Source organism: Pyrgilauda ruficollis, unplaced genomic scaffold (genome assembly GCF_017590135.1).
Source record: "Pyrgilauda ruficollis isolate IOZ18807 unplaced genomic scaffold, ASM1759013v1 scaffold35, whole genome shotgun sequence".
Lineage (NCBI taxonomy): Eukaryota > Metazoa > Chordata > Aves > Passeriformes > Passeridae > Pyrgilauda > Pyrgilauda ruficollis.
Genome location: NW_024524934.1, coordinates 9,796,865 through 9,818,737, shown reverse-complemented (window position 1 = coordinate 9,818,737; position 21,873 = coordinate 9,796,865). Strand labels below are relative to the sequence as shown.

The following is a 21,873-nucleotide window of genomic DNA, read 5'->3' as shown; positions in this document are numbered from 1 at the left end:
TGCTCTTCTGCATTATGAAAACCAAAAAGTTAATGTTGCATTATCCTTCATATTAAGTGATAATCAATGTTAAAGTGCTGAGAGTATACTGCAGATCGTCAGTCTCCTGCTGAGTCCTGCAGGTACTCCATGCTAAAAAAGCAAAAGGCACACCCTGAAGGTCACTGATGTAGGCATGTTCTAGGCCATGGGAAAGGATCTGCTCCCAGTCTGTTTTATCCTTTGGACAAGAAGGATGAGTGCCCAGGCTACATGTGGCTTACAGGCAAGGAGTACTCTAGTGATCTCAGTCATGCAGACTTCTTGCTTTCTCTTTCCTTAAACAGGAGCATTCATACTACTGAATGTTGTTTCCCTCCCTGCCTCCCCTCCAGTCTTTCTTAGTGAGCTGATAAGAAATTCTTTTTCAAGTGACAAGCCCTTTCAAGTTCTGTCACTAGAGCAAGTGTTTTTGCTGCAGCTCAAACAGCTCAGCAAATAGATAGCTTGTTCAGGTGTTAGCAAAAATAAAATGCCATCAAAATCTTTCTGGATTTTCATCTTTTTCTAGTGTGTCTTTGCAGTATGTAAAGGATGTGTAGGAGTGATACCAATTTTATTTTTATGGTTGAAGGAACAGCGCTGTTAATAGAAAACTTTAATAGTAAAATGTGTCCCATTCCACTCCCACAGTGTGGAGTGGAGCCTCACAGGCTTGTGTATTGGATGATTATTTGAGGGATTTTTTTCTAAGTTCACCTGCTTCTGTCCTTTGTCCTCATATGGCTTATGCCTGAGAGTGAGGGCTGGTTGATACAGATCCATGTGAAAGAGAAGGGAATTACAGCACAGGACAGAATGTCAAGAGATTCCCTTTGCCTTGCAGAAGGAAAAAGACAGTGTAGACTCAAGATGTGGCTGGAGATTTGGAGTTTTTAAAAACTTTGAGTTGCCATATGAATTCTACAGAAGATCATGGAGGGGAGGCCAAGGCTAGCTGTTGCTCTAATGCTGGCTGAGCAGTAAGGTAGCTTCTCCATTGTGAACTGTGGAGGTACATGAATATTCATCTACCATGTTTGTAGTTACTATGCTGAAATTGAACAAGCTGTGGCTTAGGAGAGCAAGTCAATCTACCTTGCTTTCTTCATCTTTTTATATCGATGAAAATTAGCTCTACTGTCTTGTCCATATTGTACAACTGCCTTATTCAGGTATAAACTAGCAATATTTTTAAGTGGAGGTGAGAAAGTACACTGGGGTTTCCTATAATGAACTCTTTATTTTGCCCAAAAAGATGCTTGAACTTTTAAGCTTATTTTAAGCTTCATAAGTAATGTCAACCCTTTATGATCCTTAGGTATTATAGACATAACTTCTGCATAATTTAAAATCAGGACACAGCAATTCAAATACAAACAAAGTAAGCAAGCTCTGCTGATAAAATAGTCACTGATTGTTTAGTAAATTCTGTGTTGATTTTCTGACTGAAAAGGCTGTTGTTCTGTTATAAATATGCTCTGATAACATTCTTTCTCTACACAGCCAGCAGTCTGCTAGACTATAGATCTATTTGACACATAACCCCAAAGGAAAGGGAGTTTCAAAACATATCACAGTGTTATGAGCCAGATGTTTTGCTACCAATCTAGTCTAACAATAAGAGGATGTATGACAAGTTGTCCATTTACACAATGGACCCTTTGTTTGGTTCTGTTCTCAGCCTGTCTTTTGAAATGCTCTGGACATGGGCACTGTGACCCCATAACAAAGCGCTGCATTTGCTACCAGCTGTGGATGGAAAACTTGATTCATCGTTATCTAAATGATGGAGAGAGTAATTGTGGTGAGTTTTGGTGTTGCGGGATGCCTTTCAAGAGTAACTTGCTGTCATGTGAGGCTGTCAATTATTTGTTCTCAGAATGGGGAATACTTAAGAGGTAGATGCTGAAGGAAGACTAAAACAGTCTGTGTTTTCCAGCCCAACAATACCTTTCTATAGAAAGATATTTGAAAAATTTCTTGAAATGATATCTTGACAGTAGTAGCCTAAATTTTGAAGAGAATCACTATTTGATGAAATAATTTGAAAAACTTGGTAATTGGAGGGAGATTTTGCAACAATTTGGGGCCGGTTGGAGGATTTGTTGAATAACATGGGCATTGCAAAGCTTTTGAGTAGGGCTGTTGCAAAGCTGCAAAAAGAGCCAGCAATTTCAATTTCTCTGAGTGGGTGGTTGATGCATCTGTGCCAGAATATGATCTGATCTAAGCAAAGAAGACACCAGTCTTCCAGACTGACCAATACTGACCTTTAGAACCTGATAACACTGACAACTGTGAGTACACACATGTTGGAGTTCAAATGATTGCACATCTCTCTGTATCCTTTCCTGTTTTCCTGGATTTATAAATATAAATGTGCAGCTAGAAGGATCTATGTCTAATCAGTTCCTCTTCTGAAGCACTACTAAAGTGCCAGACCCAGAGCACCACTTTTTATTTCAGTTAGGGAATGATAACTGAGGTGATAACCATGACCCTTTGCAGGACTGCCAGTTCACATAGAATTCAGATATCTTGGGATTGTAAAAGGTATTTGAGAGTATCTAATATCCAATAGTATAGCTAATGTGCACTTCTAATCTTAAAGTTTGAAGATTTTTAGGAATTCATCTGAATATGTTGGTGCCGAGTTTTCCCACATTCCTGTTGTCACTCCCCATTCCTCAGGATTGGTTATTTTAATGGAGTTGTATTAGAAGTTATTCTATTTGTATGACCTTACAAAGCACTGTTGTGTTTCTTTTTTCAGAGTGGAGTATACTCTATGTGACTGTATCTGTTTTTATTTTGATTGTGGTCCTGGTAGGGTTTGCCTGGTTCTGCATCTGCTGCTGTAAAAGGTACATGATTTGTGTTTCTTTTTGATGGGGTGTACACAAAAATTGCACACAACTGCCATGTTTTAGTCCAGTCCATACCACAAAACCATGGAGCTCATTTTGGACATGTGAGGAGCTTTCTGTAGCTGATTCCGTAGACACACACTTCTTTTCAAAAAAAGGAGTATCTATTTGTGTGTCTATGCTCTTCTGCATTATGAAAACCAAAAAGTTAATGTTGCATTATCCTTCATATTAAGTGATAATCAATGTTAAAGTGCTGAGAGTATACTGCAGATCGTCAGTCTCCTGCTGAGTCCTGCAGGTACTCCATGCTAAAAAAGCAAAAGGCACACCCTGAAGGTCACTGATGTAGGCATGTTCTAGGCCATGGGAAAGGATCTGCTCCCAGTCTGTTTTATCCTTTGGACAAGAAGGATGAGTGCCCAGGCTACATGTGGCTTACAGGCAAGGAGTACTCTAGTGATCTCAGTCATGCAGACTTCTTGCTTTCTCTTTCCTTAAACAGGAGCATTCATACTACTGAATGTTGTTTCCCTCCCTGCCTCCCCTCCAGTCTTTCTTAGTGAGCTGATAAATTCTTTTTCAAGTGACAAGCCCTTGCAAGTTCTGTCACTAGAGCAAGTGTTTTTGCTGCAGCTCAAACAGCTCAGCAAATAGATAGCTTGTTCAGGTGTTAGCAAAAATAAAATGCCATCAAAATCTTTCTGGATTTTCATCTTTTTCTAGTGTGTCTTTGCAGTATGTAAAGGATGTGTAGGAGTGATACCAATTTTATTTTTATGGTTGAAGGAACAGCGCTGTTAATAGAAAACTTTAATAGTAAAATGTGTCCCATTCCACTCCCACAGTGTGGAGTGGAGCCTCACAGGCTTGTGTATTGGATGATTATTTGAGGGATTTTTTTCTAAGTTCACCTGCTTCTGTCCTTTGTCCTCATATGGCTTATGCCTGAGAGTGAGGGCTGGTTGATACAGATCCATGTGAAAGAGAAGGGAATTACAGCACAGGACAGAATGTCAAGAGATTCCCTTTGCCTTGCAGAAGGAAAAAGACAGTGTAGACTCAAGATGTGGCTGGAGATTTGGAGTTTTTAAAAACTTTGAGTTGCCATATGAATTCTACAGAAGATCATGGAGGGGAGGCCAAGGCTAGCTGTTGCTCTAATGCTGGCTGAGCAGTAAGGTAGCTTCTCCATTGTGAACTGTGGAGGTACATGAATATTCATCTACCATGTTTGTAGTTACTATGCTGAAATTGAACAAGCTGTGGCTTAGGAGAGCAAGTCAATCTACCTTGCTTTCTTCATCTTTTTATATCGATGAAAATTAGCTCTACTGTCTTGTCCATATTGTACAACTGCCTTATTCAGGTATAAACTAGCAATATTTTTAAGTGGAGGTGAGAAAGTACAATGACATTCTGTATTTTGGGGTATGTATATGAAAAGGAAGGGGGGGATGCGGATTTATATGTGTATATGAGAATTTAATGTCTTTTTGGTTGCTATATTTTTAGCAGGAAGAGGACAAAGATAAGAAAGAAAACAAAATACACCATCTTAGATAACATAGACGAACAGGAGAGAATGGAGCTACGGCCCAAATATGGTACGTGATGTATGGCAGCCTGGGAGCTCACCCACCAAGTGTGCAGCCAGTGTGTCTGAATTGATACTGTAGGCAGGAGGAGCCCAGAAGCAGGCCTGCAAATTTGGGAATGGCAGAGACAGACAGCGAAGTGGTTGGGGGAGAATCAGTTAATTTCTTTAATAAAGCCTTGGGCTCAGCCTGTGCTCTGAGCTTCAGAGTTCATCTTAATTTGAACATTCAAGTGCTCCACAGACTTTCTCCATGTAAGCCTTCCTTCTCTGCACATGCTTTAATTTGGAGCTGGTTTTGCGGCTGCACAGCAGTTCCCTACTGACCCATCAGTGCCCTGTTAGACTTCAGTAGATGTCAGCTGCTGATTACATGTATTTTAATTTACCTGACTTTCAGTTTTTAGTAAGGGAAATTTTGGAATCCAAGGAAACAAAATCATTCTGAGAATTTGCTGTCCTAGAAAGACAGAGATAATATTTCTGTAGAAATCATGACCTTTCATTGCCACTCATGTTAATAAGGTCATTGAGTGGACAGACTGATTCCAGATTCAAGACATTAAAAATATATTGGGTATGTACTAAGATAATCTAGTTGTTTAACTACATTTAAATTTAAATACATATATTCACATTTCAGAGTCGTAAACTGATGGGCCTGCAATGAAGTCATAAGAGTATCTGAAATGGTATATGATACTTCTAAAGTCAGTTTTTGTATTGATGTATGCTGTTGCATTGCACTTCAGAGAATGTTTTCACTTGCCATTCATATCACAGCAGGGAAGAAGATGGTAGTAGGCTACTAAAAATCCAAGCCTTTCTAATGAGTTTGTTTTGCTTTTTTATTGTCAGGTATAAAACACAGAAGTACAGAACACAACTCCAGTCTGATGGTCTCTGAGTCAGAGTTTGACAGTGATCAGGACACTATCTTCAGCAGAGAAAAGATTGAAAGAGAGAATTCTAGAACACTTATAAATGGGTCCATCAGAAATGGAGTTTCCTTCAACTACAGCTCCAAAGACAGATAACTGAATGAGAGTAAAAGCACAGAACACACTGCTGTGACACATCTGAAACATGCTGGCCCACTTCTGTTTTTCCAGAACAAAAATCTTCCTAAAATATCAACTAATTGCAGATTAAAGGGTAAATTTTTAGCACAGGTAGGGAAAGGCAGAAGGAGGGAGAAAGGATTAGATGGTCAGCTAATTCCTCTTGTCACCATTATAGGAACAAGAAAAAGCACATCTTATTTCTTGCATGTTCTGTGCTGAATGTTTGAACTTCAAAAGGCCTTTTTTCTATATCACTGCTACAAAACTAGCCAGGGCTGTTCTGCTACAAACTATGGTAACTAACAATGACATACAGATTCATATGTGTCCTAATGCTCTCTTTGAGAAGTGGTGTGGTTTACAACAGCAAAAGGCAATAGAGATGAAGTTCCTTACAATTATAGAGAGCATTATGTGGCCACAGGCTCCATCTTAATTTTTAATTTAGGATGGAAACACAAAGGGCATTTTTAGTGCATTGTCTTTATCCATCTGTACTTTGGGACTTCCTTTTCTAGGGTAGTGTTCACTGGGTGAAAACATTCTTGTTTTCAGAGAAAGTTAACAACTGGAGCAGTTGCACTGGATCAGCTGTAATGTAACATAGTATATCTGTGTCCTGTAGGATGCAACATTCCTTGTATGCACATAGGAGGTGTGATATCTGCAGGGAAATCCAGACTTAGGTTGCTTCTGTAATGATCCAATTGCTTTGGCTCTGCCATGTCCATCCAGGAAACTGTAGCAGGAAGGACTTGGTGCAATGCACCTTGAGCATCCCAAACAACCTTTTTAGATCACTTCGAGAAGCTCTGGACCTTTTAAAATTAAATGCTCAGCTGAAGTGTTTTCATCTGTCAGCATCAAGTGCTCAATTAAAGGATGTGCTGGGCGCTTGTGCAGTGAAATGTTTGTGGCAAATACCCTGTGTGGAGCAGGAGGTTCATTGTACTTTCATTGTTGTGGTAATTGGTATTGAGCAATGTTTTAGCTTGAACATGAGATTGTTTGACTTTTTCCTCTCTGGCTATTGAGTGACTGGATGTATTGGCCTAAAGAGATCCTTTTTGGTCTTTGGCAAGGGTAGGTGTATTGCAGTTCTGACATTCTTGTTCACAGTCTGGGTAATTTTTTCACAGTCTGCTTGTTAGGCTTTGAAATCATGTCCCCAGTACTGCTTTTGAAATCCGTAACTGAAGACCTGACTTTTATACTCAGGCCTCACTTGTGGGAGTATCTGTATCAGTGCTATTGTTTAGCCATGACATCAGCTTTTCCTGGGGGTACTCTATGGATGTACTGAAGTCTAGGGCTGAGATGGAGGAAAATGTGTTTGATGGAGAAAGCATTCCTCTGGGAGCATTTTTGAAGAGGTTGTTTTGGTTTTGGTTTTTTTTAATGTTTTGGAAGTTTGTATTGTTTTGGGTATTTTTTAATACAGTGGTAGAGAACCAGTTATCAGAGGATGGAGCAGTATAGAGATCATGGGGGACAGTTAGAAGGGTCAGGGAGGTACATAGCCCATTTCCATCATGAGGAATAATGTAGTTGAGGATTTCGGGCTTTCTCCATCCTTTCTTTGAAGAATGACACAACAGAGTAGCTAGGTTGAACACTGTGGCTTCTGTGCTTCTCTTGTTAATGGACTTGAGCAACAGACAGAATTATCTAGGCTGGAAGAAATCAGTAGTCAAAAGTTGCAGCAACATAGCATGCTCATAACTTGTTTCATACTTTTGATTATCAAGAGCAGTCAGCAACAGTCCCTAAGGCAACTAATTCAGCACTGAGGAGTATTTACCCTGTGTCCAGCCCTGCATTTTTCTGGAGATCTTTGTGTGGCTGCAGGAGTCATTGTGGTGGGAGAGGCTGTGAAGAGCTAAAAAGGGCTAATACAGGTGTTGTCTATGTTTTTCCCATAAGAAGTGCAGTATGAATGGTATGATTTGCTTTATTCAGAAACCAAGTTTCAACTCTGTGTATGGGGGGATTAGGCTATTTCTTGAAACAAATCTGCTTTATCACACTCTTCTTCTTGAGAGTGTGAGTGTGTATGTGTATATATATATTTTTAAATATCTTGGTCAACAAAAGCAAGGTCAGCTCCTGATGTCTTTCAGTTCCTGCTCCAGATGTGTTAACATATAAAAGCAGTGTTCACTTTAAAGCATTTCTGAAAAAACTTAAAGCCCACTCAAAATAGTAATTTATTTCTTTCCTGTGAAATCCAAATGTTGGACTTAATCCATTATGAACAACTAGACAGAATGTTCTAGCAGGAATTATTCTCTTGAAAACATGCATTTTTAAACAAGGAAATAAGTTGCCTAAAGAATTTCAAGTTTGTACATGCTGTGCTGCCATTGATGCTTCTGCTAAATACTGTCTCCAGTGTCCCTTTATCTATAGCTTACCTTCTAGGACATGTCAGTGCAGTCTGCAGCATCTGTCAGTTTTGTGAAATTAGTGACTTATGTCTTTTGGGTTTATTTTATGTTTTTAAAGCCAGTGCTGAAACCTAAGATGTTCTTCTTTGGAGGTATTGAAATATCTTTTTTTTAAAAAAACAAACAAACATACAAACCCCATTAAAATAAAGAATTGTTTCTCTAGTAAAAACAACTTTAGGAATCATAAACCAGTATTCCTTAATGCTGCAGAATTTCCAGGACTATTCCCCTGCTCACAGACGCACACTGGTGGGCCCAGATCTTTGGATCTCTTCTAAGTTCATGGGCCATGAGAACATATGCATGATTTGGCTAAGTGTTTCTCACTCTAACAAATAAATACTAGACCAATCTCTCACTGTATAAGGCCCTTGCAAGTGGAAGTTGCTTGGTAAATTCAGTTCTCTGATGATACTTTAACATCTTCGTTGCTAACAGTATTTTAGCTGTGTTTTCAAAGTTGAATATCGTTTAAATTTTTCAGCTGCTTCTGATTCTTGTTTGATTATTCTACCTGCTTGGAAGGAGAGTTATTCCTCTTATCATAAGAACAGGCTTGCTTTTAATATGTGGCACTTGCACAGAAGCTGAAAGCAATAATTTCTGGCTCTGTGAATTTGTGGTATCATGTTCATGTCACTTAGCCAAGCATGTTTGTCAGGAATTTAGGAGGGACTGTAGCAAGCCTTGTATCTTGATTCAGAATAATTGCTACTTCTAGAACTACTACTTTCTTGCAGAATGTTAGTTCATACCTTGAATGAAAGGGCCAGAAAACTGGCTGTAATGGTGCAAACACAATGGCAGAATTTGGATTCTAATCCTTTCGTTCAGGTTATTGTAGATTCCAAGCAGGTTCTCAGTCCTCACATTTACTGCTGCACACTGTTTTTCCTTCACATACAGAAAGAGTACTAGCACCTGATTTGTAAATTCCCAAAGGACTCATCTGTACTGAAAAGCAGAAGAGACCAGATAGAGCTTGTCCTGTGTGGCTCAGAGTCTACTGAAAATAAATAATTTAGTTTGGCACTGCTAAGATACTGCCTCTTGCTGAAGGCAGGCAGTGTGGTGATGCTTGCAGTACCTCATTGCCTTGAAGTGTAAGCACTGGATTTTCATTTGCATCTTGATTTTACATGCACAAGGGATTATCCAGCTATGTAAAAGAACTATCTTTGCATTTTAAGGAAGAAGTGTATTTTGGAAAAAAACTTCCTAAGTATTAAACAGGTTCACTATCCAATTGTAGCATTCAATGCAGTATACACAGCACGAAACTGCCATGGCTGCGAACAGGTAATTGTCTTGTGGATTTTATTTTCCTAACTAGAATCATACTACAGTATGGAAGAAAGTTTACCTTGGCAAATCTGTTGAGATCCACATCCAAATTCTCTGTCCTGTGGTTCAACCTGTCATATTAAGTAGAAAAAACAAAGCAAAATGCAGTATGTCTAATTACAGACAATTGTGTATTTGTATAGGCAAAAAATAGTTATTCTTGTTTTGTAAGAATAGATTATCAACTCCGTCCTTTTAGTAAACAGTCTTACTCTCCCTCTGTCAGATGCATCAGATAAAAGTACTGTTCAAGTATCTGTTTTGTGCTGTCAGCTGTTTGCTTATATGATGTCGATTTTTCTTTGCTTTATCTCCTTTGGGCAATCAGAAGTTCACACACATGCAAGGAACTTAACAGTGAGACAGTGAGTGCATGCATGTGTTCTCTGTGTTGGTGCAAACTTTCCTCAGAAACTCTGATGTTCTGGAAATAATTGAGTTCCTAGGCAAATGTTCTAGTCCTGTTTTTATTCCTGATCTATTCCTGCTCACCTCAAGTGAAACTAATTTTGCTCCCCAGTATACCGGTAATGGGCAGTAGTCAGGTGGAGCTTTAGGGTGGTAGTAATAAAAGAACAGTAAGTCTAGTCTTCTGACAGTTAGGTGAGATTTGAGAGAGGAAAACGTTCCTCCAGGAGAAGGGAAATGGGATACAGATGAATTAGTTTCTTAATGTCAGTTATTGCTTATCAGGGATCCCTAACTTGAATACTAATCCTACACTTCTGCAGCAAAGAAAAATCCATTTCATGTACCTTTTATATCCTTAACTCCCCAAAGCAAAGGATGGAAATATAAAATTTAGAAATAAAATTTTAAGGAGGCAACAAAGGCAAATGATTTTTGTACAGGCTATGAATCAGGTGCAGATGAGCTGCACATCTGTATTTTGTCTCTGTATGAAAGCACTTCTCCCTGTGGGTGGATGGGTGAACTATTACAGAATTTGTATTAGGAATCTGTTTCTAGAAAATGTTATTTATTGCAAATGCTATTGTATTGTAACTGGAACCATTTCTGAGCTGAAATTACTACATTTATGTAACTATTAATAAAGTTTTGTCTTTCCTTTTAGAAACTTGTCAGGTACTCTTTTAAGCATGGTATTCTGTATTGGATCCAACAGTCAGGCCAAGTTCATAGACATACGTCGTCTTCCATAGCTTGTCCATACTCAAGCAAAAAAGCAATGCAGTAGCTGATTTCTTCCCTCCCTACTGGCAGAAGCGTCTTTACTAGAGAGGTGACATAATTGAGTAGATCAGAGAGCAGGAAAAAAATGATTTACTGCACTTCACAATAAATTTTAATGTGGTGCTTGTCCTTCCTTGGTTTAATTGGCTGTGTGTAAGTATCACCAGCTGTCATGCCAAGTGTGATGGTTTCATGGGTGTTGTGGCTTACTCTGTAACAGATTCCATACTTGAGTCAGCTGCTTAGCAGTAATCAGAGATACAGGTGTGCAATATAACCCAAAATATGCTGTTAGAGAGGGGTAGCTTATGCTGCTTGTTTCTGAACTGGAAAAGAAAAATCCTTCCATCATTGTGTATTAAGTTTGTGCCGAATAGTGATAATAAAAGGTGCTACGAGATACAAGTGTCTTTCTGTAAGGAGAAAAATCACCATGAAAAGCAACTTTTTTAAGTCTGTTTGAATACACGGTGCCACAGTCTAGGTGGTACCTCAAAACTGCCACTGGACTGCAAGGAAATCCTGGCAGCTGAATGAACTGATGAGATATATGTGTCCTTTGTTGAAGGATGGAATCTGCCCCTTTGTTATTGCACTGAACATTTGGTAATAGCAGTAGCCTTCCCTCATCCCTATGAGTAAGTGGTGCAGCAGAGGATAATTGGCATGATTCCAAAACAACTTCAGACACTTTTGCTAAGCAGCTTTGGCACTCACTGATGAAGTGACTAAACCACCAACTTCTCACAGTTCTTCTGAAGGACCTAAGCAGGAAGTTTTGAACTAGAAACCCTTTAAACAAGTGGTAAAACATAACTTAGAGCTTCTGAACACCATACTTAAATCTTTAAGATAGCTAAGTTGTTAATATCTAGTAGAACAGGTAAACATAGTTTCGTGAGAGCTTATTACACAGAGAAGACAGGCAGTGGGCGTGTGGGGGGTGTGTGTATGTTTGTGAAACAGCTGTTTAAAGAGTAACTTAAGAAAATAAAATTAAACTTGGCCATGACTGTGTCAAGTTGGAAATTTAAACAGTTTCTCAGGCTTCAAGACTGTATTAAATAAATAGAAGTAAAAGAGCTCCCAAAACTCTATTTTAAATCTTAATGAATGAAATAAAGAATAATGCAAGTAATCACATTACAAAAGAAGGGAATACACTCTGATCTGTTTTGTGATTAAAATGTTTGATTCAGCATAAAAGACTGGCATACAAAATGACTGATGGCATATTACTATGCCCAAGTAGTCTCACCTATCTGATTTAGATTCAAGGGACTGTAATTGCGGGTACCAAAATCTCACACTATATGAACATGTGGATGCAAAGAAGTGGTGTCTTTTCCAGTGATAAAGCTGTCAGAAGAAAGTCTTCTGTGCAAATCTGAGAGATTGAACGTAATGTGGCTGCTGTCAATTTGTCAATTCAGCACTGAATAACATAATAAACCACAAAATCTGATGCTTTCACAGAAGTTATTTATTAACTGAAAACATTTTTTTAATCTCAGTTTTAATATCCAGGAATTGCTAAACTATCACAAGTGCAATCAACACAACTCAGGTGTGAGAATTCAAGTTAAGTCTTTTGTTGAATCACAGCGTTTGCTATGAAGACAACTTTGATTATTCGGTGCTTAACTGATGTAGACTTTACTGACATGAGGACAGTATGCTGGAATCCAACCACAATCCAATCTAGACAAAAGTATTTCTTAAGTTTCTTACAAACATTATCTTTAATTATTGTTTGTGCTTGTTATCAGGCATTGTAAAAGGTATTATTTATTATCAGAAAAGCACATTAAAAAACATTAAGATTTTAAATGTACCAATGCATCATCAGTAACTTGTAGTGAAGAGAGCAAGGGTTAAATAATTTATCCTCCAACTGCACACTGTCCCAAGAAATACATTCACATTAAATACTACACTGTCATACAGCTGTGAGATGGTTTTAATTTTGACCTTGTACTGTTCACAGGCAGATAAAACTGAATTTCAGTGGCAGATATTCTACCTGTGTACAATACCTGTAACTATGCCTGCATCACTGTGTTGTGGAAACTTGGAACCTAGGCATGACCTTCTTTTACCCATCTGTTTTTTTTCCAATTAATACTAAACACATCGGTAGCCAAGGCTGGCAAACAGCTTTCTCCCACATTGTATTCCCCAAATTCAGGCAGCCTGTGTGTTTAACTTAGAAGTTGAGTATAGGAAAATTTCTTGCAACTAGTGTAGAAAGAGGCCATCCTTTTTGTGTTTTTGACAAGCGCAGATAACAGTACTAGTAAGTCCTCACTACCACAAATATGTGGGTTTGGTGCATGGGGAATTACTGGAGGGTCAGTAAATACCCGTTAACTGCCCTTCAGTTGGCATGATGCACACAGTACTGAAAGATAATGTGCTCCAGACCCACGTGGTCTCAACTGCTACACAAATACAACCATAAAAAAATAATTAAAAATAAGGAGTAACAGTCAATGCTACTTTATGTGCGCTTTAAATAAAAACCCTGTGAAACTACATTCCAGCTTGCTCTCCCTCCCTCTTCAAGTCTTGTGTTACCTGGTACCTCTTTGCCTGATGGGATAAAATATTTTAAAATATTTCATTTCAAAGGGTACATTCATTACTTTATAGGAAGAAGGATTCTGTTGCCTTCTTTATTTATTTTTCATAATGAACACCAAAACCAAAATTTATTCCACTTAACTTCTGCTGTGCTGATTTATTCACCAAATTAACATTACACATTTAAAGTGCTTTGTTTGACTGCCATTAAAATGTTTTTAACAACATTGTTTATTTCATACTAAGGAAGCCTTACATCATCTTTTGAAGATGACAGAATAGTGAGGTCAAGCCAAAGGTCAAAGCCTCGCCTCTAACCACTACTATTTAAATCTATATTAGGTCACAAATAAGCCATGTTCAAAGGTTTTTAAACTTTCCTCTCTAACAGACCTTCACCTGTGTAACCACAAATCCAATTCAAGAACAAAGCTCACAGGGATGTGGGCTCCTGTTCTTTGAAGGGAGTTATGTTCCTTTAGACACTGTGCAATATTTACATTAGGGACTGTACTCCTACCCAAGGAAAGTCATGGTCTTTTTATGGAAGAGAGGGAGTTTATCTGGATCATCATGTCACCACTTGTGCTTTCTTCACACAGCCCTTACAGTCTCCCCAACAACTAATTCTGCAAGTTGTTCCTGTGAGTATCTTCTCTTCCTCCTGCTTCTCACTAAGCCAGCAATTCTTTGTCCTGGACTGTCCTGTTCTCAGGACTGCTGGGGCTAACAGGCATCAAACAAGGGCTATATTTCATCCTAGACATGCAAGCTGTTAAGCCCAAAGTACACCTCTTTGCTCAAAAACCTAAAGCAGCCCTGCAGTCAGCATTAACAGTGCTGAAAAAGCTGTCTGAGAGCTTACATGGATGCCTAGATATAGCTCAAAACAATTCTTCACCTGTTGTAATGTAAGCAGCAGATTTCTCCCACAATTAAAAAAAAAAAAAACCCAAAGAACAAAAAACAAACAACAACAACAAAAAAAAAACTAACAAAAACAAACCTCCCCCCAAAAAAAAATCCCACACACTTGCTTCTAAAGAAGGTCAAATAACCACATTAGAAAGTGTGAGTATTTACACAAAATTCTAAAGGGAGACTGCCATCCCAAAGCCTCCCTTATCCACACTGAACTACTAAAGGTAGTAAAAAATGGTGGTCTAGTTTCCCTTGCTATAGGTCACAATCTCTTTTCATTATGCACAAGCCTCAAAGTTCTCCTAGTTACACAGGGACAAGAAACCCCTACTCTTTACTAAAAATAATGGACATTGTGATCACATTGCTGAAAAACTGGATGTATAAACAAAGACTATGTAAAAACATTTGGCAGCACAGAATACTATAGATATCTCTATGCACACACAGGACAGGGCTGATTATTTCTAATGAAGGTAGAAGTTGCATTCATACATATTTCTGGCTCAAAAAAAAATAAAAACAACAGCACTCTTTCCCAAGTTGTGGGGATTGTGCTGTTTGAAGGCTTTCATAATCCTCCAAAGCAGACATATTTTATTTCTAAGTATTCATCAATGCCATATTTTGAACCTTCTCGCCCTAAGCCAGACTCCTTTACCCCACCAAAAGGACATTCCACTGACGAGATTATGCCTTCATTAACACCAACCATTCCAACTTCTAGCTGTTCTGCAACTCTCCAGATCTGAGCTGGATCTTGGGAGTAGAAATATCCTGTTGTGCAGACACAGAGATACAGGAGTGAAAATCAGTAAGAACAATTGCAGAAGACTGAAAAAGAGACTTAATGACATTCAAAATCATCACCCCACAGCACTAAAGCTCACAAAACTGCAGAAATACACTTATCTGACAGAGAAACATACCTGCTAAACCCACGTTAGCTGCATTTGCTATAGCAACAGCTTCTGCTTCAGTCTCAAATCTGTCAACAGAAAAAGAAAAAATAAAAATAAGGCCTGCAGTTCACCTCCTGTCTTGCTGACTTACTGACAAGAAGCAGTGTTATTGGGAATTAAAATGTCATTTTAGTTTTCCCAAAAGTGTACATTAAAAAGCTAATTTAACTTTCATTTTGAAACACTGAAGTGTCTACCTCTTCTGTTAATTTAAACTGCAGTTAAGTATTTAAGACTGCCTTTATAACCCTGAGGTAGCTGGACAGTACTGAGATATTTACTCCACATGGGTTAACGCCTACCTATTTCCCCAACTACACAGCACTCTCAAGTCTGAGAGACTAATATACGTTCTTCCATCACATCCAATTGCTCTGCACAAAGGCAGGGAAGGTTTTAAGGAGAACAGACAGCTCCAACTCTCCCTCTGTCAGAAAAGCTTAGGACTAGCAAATCACATGACAAAAGTCCTGTCTCCTATTTCATGCCACAGATCATGAAGCCGATGAAGGTTTTGCTGCTATCTAGCCTTGCTTAGCCACTGAGATACTTTAATTTTCAAAAAGTTGCAGAGATGCTAAGATCAGGTCAAGAAAAAGAAACAAACAGGCCACATATCCAAAGTACATTTTCACATGTACATTTCACATGTCTTTTTACAAGACTTGTGTGATCACACAAAAATACTTTTTTGTCTTTCAAATTTTGTTTATTCAAAATAGTATTTCATTGGTTTTTTAATTGTTAATCTGTGGAATTAATAATCTCACCTGATAACTGGTGCTAAAGGGCCAAATGTCTCCTCTTGGGTGCAAAGCATTTTTGTTGTAACGTTAGTTAGTAATGTTGGCTCAAAGAAATTCTTCCCCAAGCTGTGTCGTTTCCCTCCAGTCACAACAGATGCTCCTTGAGAAACTGCATCCTTAATGTGTTTCTCTACCTGAGGTATGCACAATAAAAATCTTCAAGTCAGCTTTTAAGAATGAGCAATAATACATTTCCCAATGAAGAAATAATACTCTACCAATATTTAAGAGAAAAATTTGAAGAGAAAAATTTGCAGAGCATCATTTTCAATATTATCTAATTTCTCTTCATTTCTTGTTTCTCTCAGTCTAACACAATTTCAGAGGGAAAAATTATGAATGTGGCCCCAGCCCACTTCTCTGTAGAAATCAAAAGCCTACACCTAATGTGAGAAAAAGTCTTTGCAGGACTAAAAACTGAATCTTATATCAGTGATCAAGTACTATGGAAATGAAGTGTATGACTTGCCATGGAAAGAGAAACAACTCTCAAGATGAAACTGGCAAGAACATTTTGCTACATCTATGAGTCGACCTACCCCCCTATATTTACAATTCATCTAAAGACAACAAAGTAATAAGAAAACTAAAGTAGCAATCCCCACCTAGAATACTGTCCTTTGAGATTACAGAAATTACAGAAAGTAACAATATACAGTGTTTGTTTATTTGTATATACAGTTGTACCTGATACACTTTTGTGATGCAAGAAGGGAAAACGCGAAGGAAAGAAATTCAAGGACTATATCCTTTGTCTCTCAAATAACTGAATATTTTCCCATTCTTTTATAAAGAGAATCTGGCAGCATTCATGTATAATGGATTCAAACCAAGCCTGCATACAACTGTGCTATCTTATGCAGTATGGGCCACTTGACTCAATAATCTTTAACCTTAGGAAGAGTGAAACATTATAAAATATGCAACTTAGTAGGATTTTTTTAAAAATAAATATTCCTGGAGTTGCAGGTCACCCAAAACAGAAGACCCAAACCATGCACATGAAGTTTCAAGTGATTACAACATCCAGAGTTCTGGTATTTTTAACCCCGATAAATGATTCTGCCTAGCTTTTGCCAAAAAGAAACACTGCTCCTCAAAAGAAATTGTCAACCACAGTGCTTCAGAACTGCAGGATCACTGTACAGCTCTCACAATGTATCCAATTCAGTGAACGGACATGAGAACAGCTAGGGAGTAATGAGGAGGACTCAGTTCATCCTAAAGGAGGCCTCTCCCTTAAAGGAAACAGAGGGATGATACATGAATGATACATGTCCACATCTGTTTGTCTATAAGTACACATGGACTTGGGGGACAGAACACACTTCCAGCCACACTGCAAATATGCTCTAATAAAACAAGGGGAAAAAGATGAAACATAAATGTAAAGTTATTTTATGGATCATAAAAAGAAAATTAGAATGTTAAAAATTAAATATTTACTTATACCTTCTCCACTGCTTTTTCATTTATTAGTGGTCCTTGGGTAGTTTTTGCATCAAATCCATTTCCAACATGTAGTTCTTTGTCTATAGCTTTAGCAAACTTTTCCACAAATTCATCATGAATTCCCTTTTGCACCAGGAAACGGTTTGTACAAACACAAGTCTGAAAACAAACAAGATAAGGCAAAACCCTGTTCGTTTATACTGCATTTAATCCATCTATTAATTCATTCTGGCCTTCACGTCACAGAATTAGGTTACTACACTGATGTTCCCTGCCTCTCCTCCCTCATCCTAAGCTGTTACCCAGCTATGCCATTTCTTTCACCACCCCTTTTCACTTCAGAAATACAACTTCAACAAGCTGGGTGTGTGAAGTATGTCACACTGCTTAAGTTGCTGTGAAAATGTTTTGTGAGTTTTGTGGACTCAGGCACATGGATCAACGAAGATGCAGACGCTGCATGAAATACCTTCTAATTAGACTGCAGAATGCTGGACTGAGCATCAAAAACTCAAGTCACACTTAGTGGTCAGGGGTCTTTTTTTCTAACTCCTTAATTATCTGAGTTTGAGTTTGCTTTCTTCCTGAAAGTTGTTTCTAAGTGCTTTCAACAGCCTATTTATTTGTGCTACCCCTTTGCTCTGATAAAAATATATGGGATTTCAGTGTTGCTATTTAGACTTGCTGGTAACTGGCTTTAGTGCCCAGAGCCATTTGTGAGTGCAGCACCTTTCTCTTCACAATGAAGTGTTCTATGCTTTCCTTTTACATAAAATAGCTTATTTACAGCTTAAACTTTATGTACAGCTCTTTACTGTCTAGAAACAAGGACAAAATTTCTCACCTGTCCTGAGTTTCTATACTTAGAAGCCAGGGCTCCTGTGACAGCCCGGTCCACATTGGCACTGTCAAACACAATAAAAGGAGCATGTCCTCCAAGCTCCATGGAAACTCTCTTCACAGTACCAGCTGCGTGTTTCAGCAAGATCTGTAGGCAAAAGAAGAGACACACACATCTGTACCTCTAAGAGATGTGAACAGTGGAATCATGGATGCAATGGAGTGAAAAATTAACTCCAGCAAGGAAATAATCTGCATCTTCTCAGTGTTAGACCATCTCCTAAAACAAAAGCAACTTTCATCCATTAAAATCTTTAAAGATGAAATTCTGGCCAAGGCCTAATGCAGAGAAAAATTTTTATGAACTTCAGGTCAGGTTAAGCTTTTATACACTAATATTGTCAACTTTTTTTTGTTTGTTCTATTTTTTGTGGTAATAAAATCTTGGCTACTCTTATGAAAGTTTTCCAGGATCTGACAGAATGTGGTATTATGATTTGCCTTGATATCAGACTTTTGCTGCATTCTGCATACAGCCATCCTAGAGAACTGTCATTTTGTAGCCACACTGCAGTTTTAGTGATTCAATTAGAAATGGTGACAAGATTGCTTATTGACTACGGCTGATAGCAGAGATTCCAGGGCCTCACTCCTCTAATACTTTCTCTCAACTGCTGAAGCCATTCTTGACTGGCACCTTTCAAACTCAGTTTCAGTGTTCTTATTAGTGTGTTGTCACCTTATGACATAGACCAAGAACATAGTGTACAGGACTGTTCACATTATAGTTTAATAAAGGGCAGTTATCAAGAATTACAGATAGGCATCATTCTGTGAAGTACTGATGCTAAAACATATAAGCAGTATCTCAAGAGTTACACAATTATTTGGACAATCTGTCTACAGCAGCCAGGAAAGAAGGCTCTCTATAAAGGCACACACTTTCCCCCTACCTTTCTAGTATAATCACAGTAACAATCTTCAAGGATATTCTGTCCACGTATGTACCTTTCCTGTTGCTGTAGAGCCAGTAAAAGATATTTTGGATACCAATGGATCAGTGCATAGAACTTCCCCTACAGCTGCTGTCTGTTGTCTGGAACAAGGGACAACATTATACACTCCTGCTGGGATTCCAGCCTGGTTTGCAAGCTGTAACAAAAGAAAAACAGAATTTGCATAATTAGTGCATTTTGTAAGAGGAATAGTCAGTTAATGATTGTTCATTGTTTTGAAGAAAACAGTCTGTAAGCCAGTGGAAGCCAAAAGGACTCAGCACAACCAGGAACAGGTGCTTGAGAGAGCAGCTTTGCTCTGTCTGTGTTCAAAAGAACCAAATTAAAGACATAAGGATATTTTGAGTATCATCCACTTTGAGGCTCAAGACCATATTAGAGGCAATTTGCAAAGATTCTCACTAAACTAAAACACCTGCCTGCATCAAATCACTTTGTCCTTTCTTTACATATGAAGCTGGTCAGAGCTAACTTCTAAGCTCATCTGGATTCCCTGTTTACAGTATCAGTCCATTGTTGAGGTAAATCTTAGTACTGAAAGCTCACCTCCCCAAGAGCTAATGCTGATAAAGGTGTGTCCTCTGCAGGTTTCACCACTACTGTACAGCCAGCTGCCAGAGCTGCACCAACCTTCCGGGTAATCATAGCGCTGGGAAAATTCCACTAGGAAGAGAGAAAATAGTACAATCAAAGTTGGGAAAATTTTGCCTCCTGTTTCTGCAGAAGTAAGTGACATTTTGAACGGGGGGCTGAGCTGAAAGCCTTCACGTGACTCAGAAGAGTTCAGATATGCTTACTGGGGTTATAATGGCTGCCACTCCTACTGGCTGCTTCAGCACCAGGACTCTTCTGTCCTTTGCAGATGCTGGAATAACATCACCATAAATCCGCCGAGCCTCCTCCGCAAACCACTCCAGAAACGAGGCTGAATATGTGATTTCACCCTGTGCTTCTTTCAGAGGCTTCCCCTTTGATTAAATCAGATTGAAGATACATTGTAAGCAGCAAACGGAAGCAATACAAAGAAATTCAAGCAATTTTGGAGTTTCTCTTATTTTCAGAGTACTTTATGATCCCCTCCCTCTGACATACACTGTGATTTCCAGCAAGGATTATATGATTGCAGCAGCAATAGTTGTGTGGATTCAATATACCATCATTGTATAGTCAATAATCTGTATGCTGTGCCTGGATTCACACCTGCCCAAGACAAGGGTGGCCATGGCGGCGCTCCGGCGACAGGCGGCGGGGCCCGGCACAGCCCCGGCACGGCCCGCCCGCGCCGCCCCGGAGGAGGAGCTGCCGAGGGGCTGGGCCAGAAGCGGCGTCTCGCCGGGGCACGGCGGCGGGTGGCAGCTGGCCAGGGGCGCCCAGTCTGCCCGGGCGAGGGTGGGAATGTAGCGGGGGGTCTGGGGGCGGGAGGGGGCTTCTGCTTCCCGGAGCCTCGTGTCCCGCGCCCATCGACCCAAGACAAGGAGGAGAAATAGCAAATGTAGAATGCATTTATTTACAAACTCTAATTTAGCTGCTATTACCACTCTGAAGAAAGACACAAATCATGTCAAAACAGTTACAAGTTTATGTCAGATTTATGCCAGGTTATCCTTCCCAACAGAGGATCTGCTGAAGTATCTTCCAGCAAGGTTTTGTCCAAAAGGTCACCAGTTTGTGAGCTCCCAGACTACTCAGTGATACTGTAATCTACTCAGTGAGACTGTATGAATCCAACTTGGAGACTTGCTTGATTTTTCCCAGTCACAAACATTTCTGCCACGGGGACCATGGCACAGGTGGATGTACGCTTTTGCATGCCATGAAGCACAATATGGGTCTGGTTCCTTCTGATTAGGTACTACTCTTATCAAACCAATACACTTTATGTATGTCCGGAGGAGGAATGTTTGAAACGTCACCCACTGATGTAGCACAGCAATGGGAGTGCACAATATGCCCAAAATTATTAAAAAGGACATGATGGCTAACTGGTGAAGCACGCAGGGAGAGGTTTGACGGCTGTAACTTTTACTTGGTGTCCCTGTTCGCCTGCCTGTGTTGGGTTTCCCAGCGCGAGTGCCAGCACGGGGCAGTGCCCGTGCCCACCCCCGCCGCCCCACTCACGTTCTCGGCTGTGATGATCCGCGCCAGCTCCTCCTTGTTCTCCATCATCAGCTCGTACCATCTGCGGAGGCGCGCGCTCCTCTCCTGGGAGGAGGGAGAGACAAGGCTGCCGCGGCCGCCGCACGCAGGGACGGGGAAGCGAGGCCCCGGGAGACCCGACCGGGGCGGACCGGACGGCCCCGGGGCCCCCTCGCCGCCACCTCCCGCGGCCGCTCACCTTGGCGGGGAGGCGGCCCCAGGCGGCGCCGGCTTCGTGCGCGGCCCGCACAGCCGCCCGCGCCTCGGCCGCCCCGCAGTCGGACACCCGGCCCAGCTCCTCGCCGCTGGCCGGGTCCTGCACGGGGAAAGCGGCGGCCGTCTCCACCCATCGGCCGCCCACCAGGCCGCCCCGGCGCACCAGGGCGGCGGACAGGGCCCGGCTGGCGGCCCGCGCCGGCCCCGGGGCGAGAGGCGCGGGGCGCATCAGGAAGCGGCGGCGGGCTGCTTCCCGGAGCCTCGTGTCCCGCGCCCATCGAGACCCCCGCTTCGTAGGGAGAGGGGAGGCCTAGAGTCACAGAGTATCCTGTGTGGGAACGAACGCACAGGGATCATCGAAGTCCAACTCCTGGCCCTGCACAGCGCACGCCGGGTGTCACATC

The 21,873-nt window shown here is 40.3% G+C and overlaps 2 protein-coding genes across 2 annotated transcripts in view; one reads left to right on the top strand and one right to left on the bottom strand.

Annotated features, from left to right (window-relative positions):
- KIAA0319 (KIAA0319 ortholog) overlaps nt 1–5,522 on the top strand; it is a 42,561-nt gene extending 37,039 nt beyond the window's left edge. The window contains exons 19-20 of the mRNA XM_041475415.1: nt 4,404–4,495; nt 5,344–5,522. Of these exons, the coding sequence (XP_041331349.1) occupies nt 4,404–4,495; nt 5,344–5,522 (271 nt within the window). The remainder of the gene's footprint in view (nt 1–4,403; nt 4,496–5,343) is intronic.
- Nucleotides 5,523–12,002: 6,480 nt separating this feature from the next.
- ALDH5A1 (aldehyde dehydrogenase 5 family member A1) lies at nt 12,003–21,713 on the bottom strand. The gene is made up of 10 exons (XM_041475423.1): nt 21,453–21,713; nt 21,236–21,319; nt 19,915–20,085; nt 19,664–19,780; nt 19,110–19,253; nt 18,106–18,249; nt 17,262–17,420; nt 15,774–15,943; nt 14,971–15,029; nt 12,003–14,818 (listed from the first exon to the last, which is right to left on the bottom strand). The coding sequence occupies exons 1-10, from the start codon at nt 21,696–21,698 to the stop codon at nt 14,613–14,615; spliced, it is 1,500 nt and encodes a 499-aa protein (XP_041331357.1). The 5' UTR covers nt 21,699–21,713; the 3' UTR covers nt 12,003–14,612.
- Between the last annotated feature and the right edge of the window lie 160 nt (nt 21,714–21,873).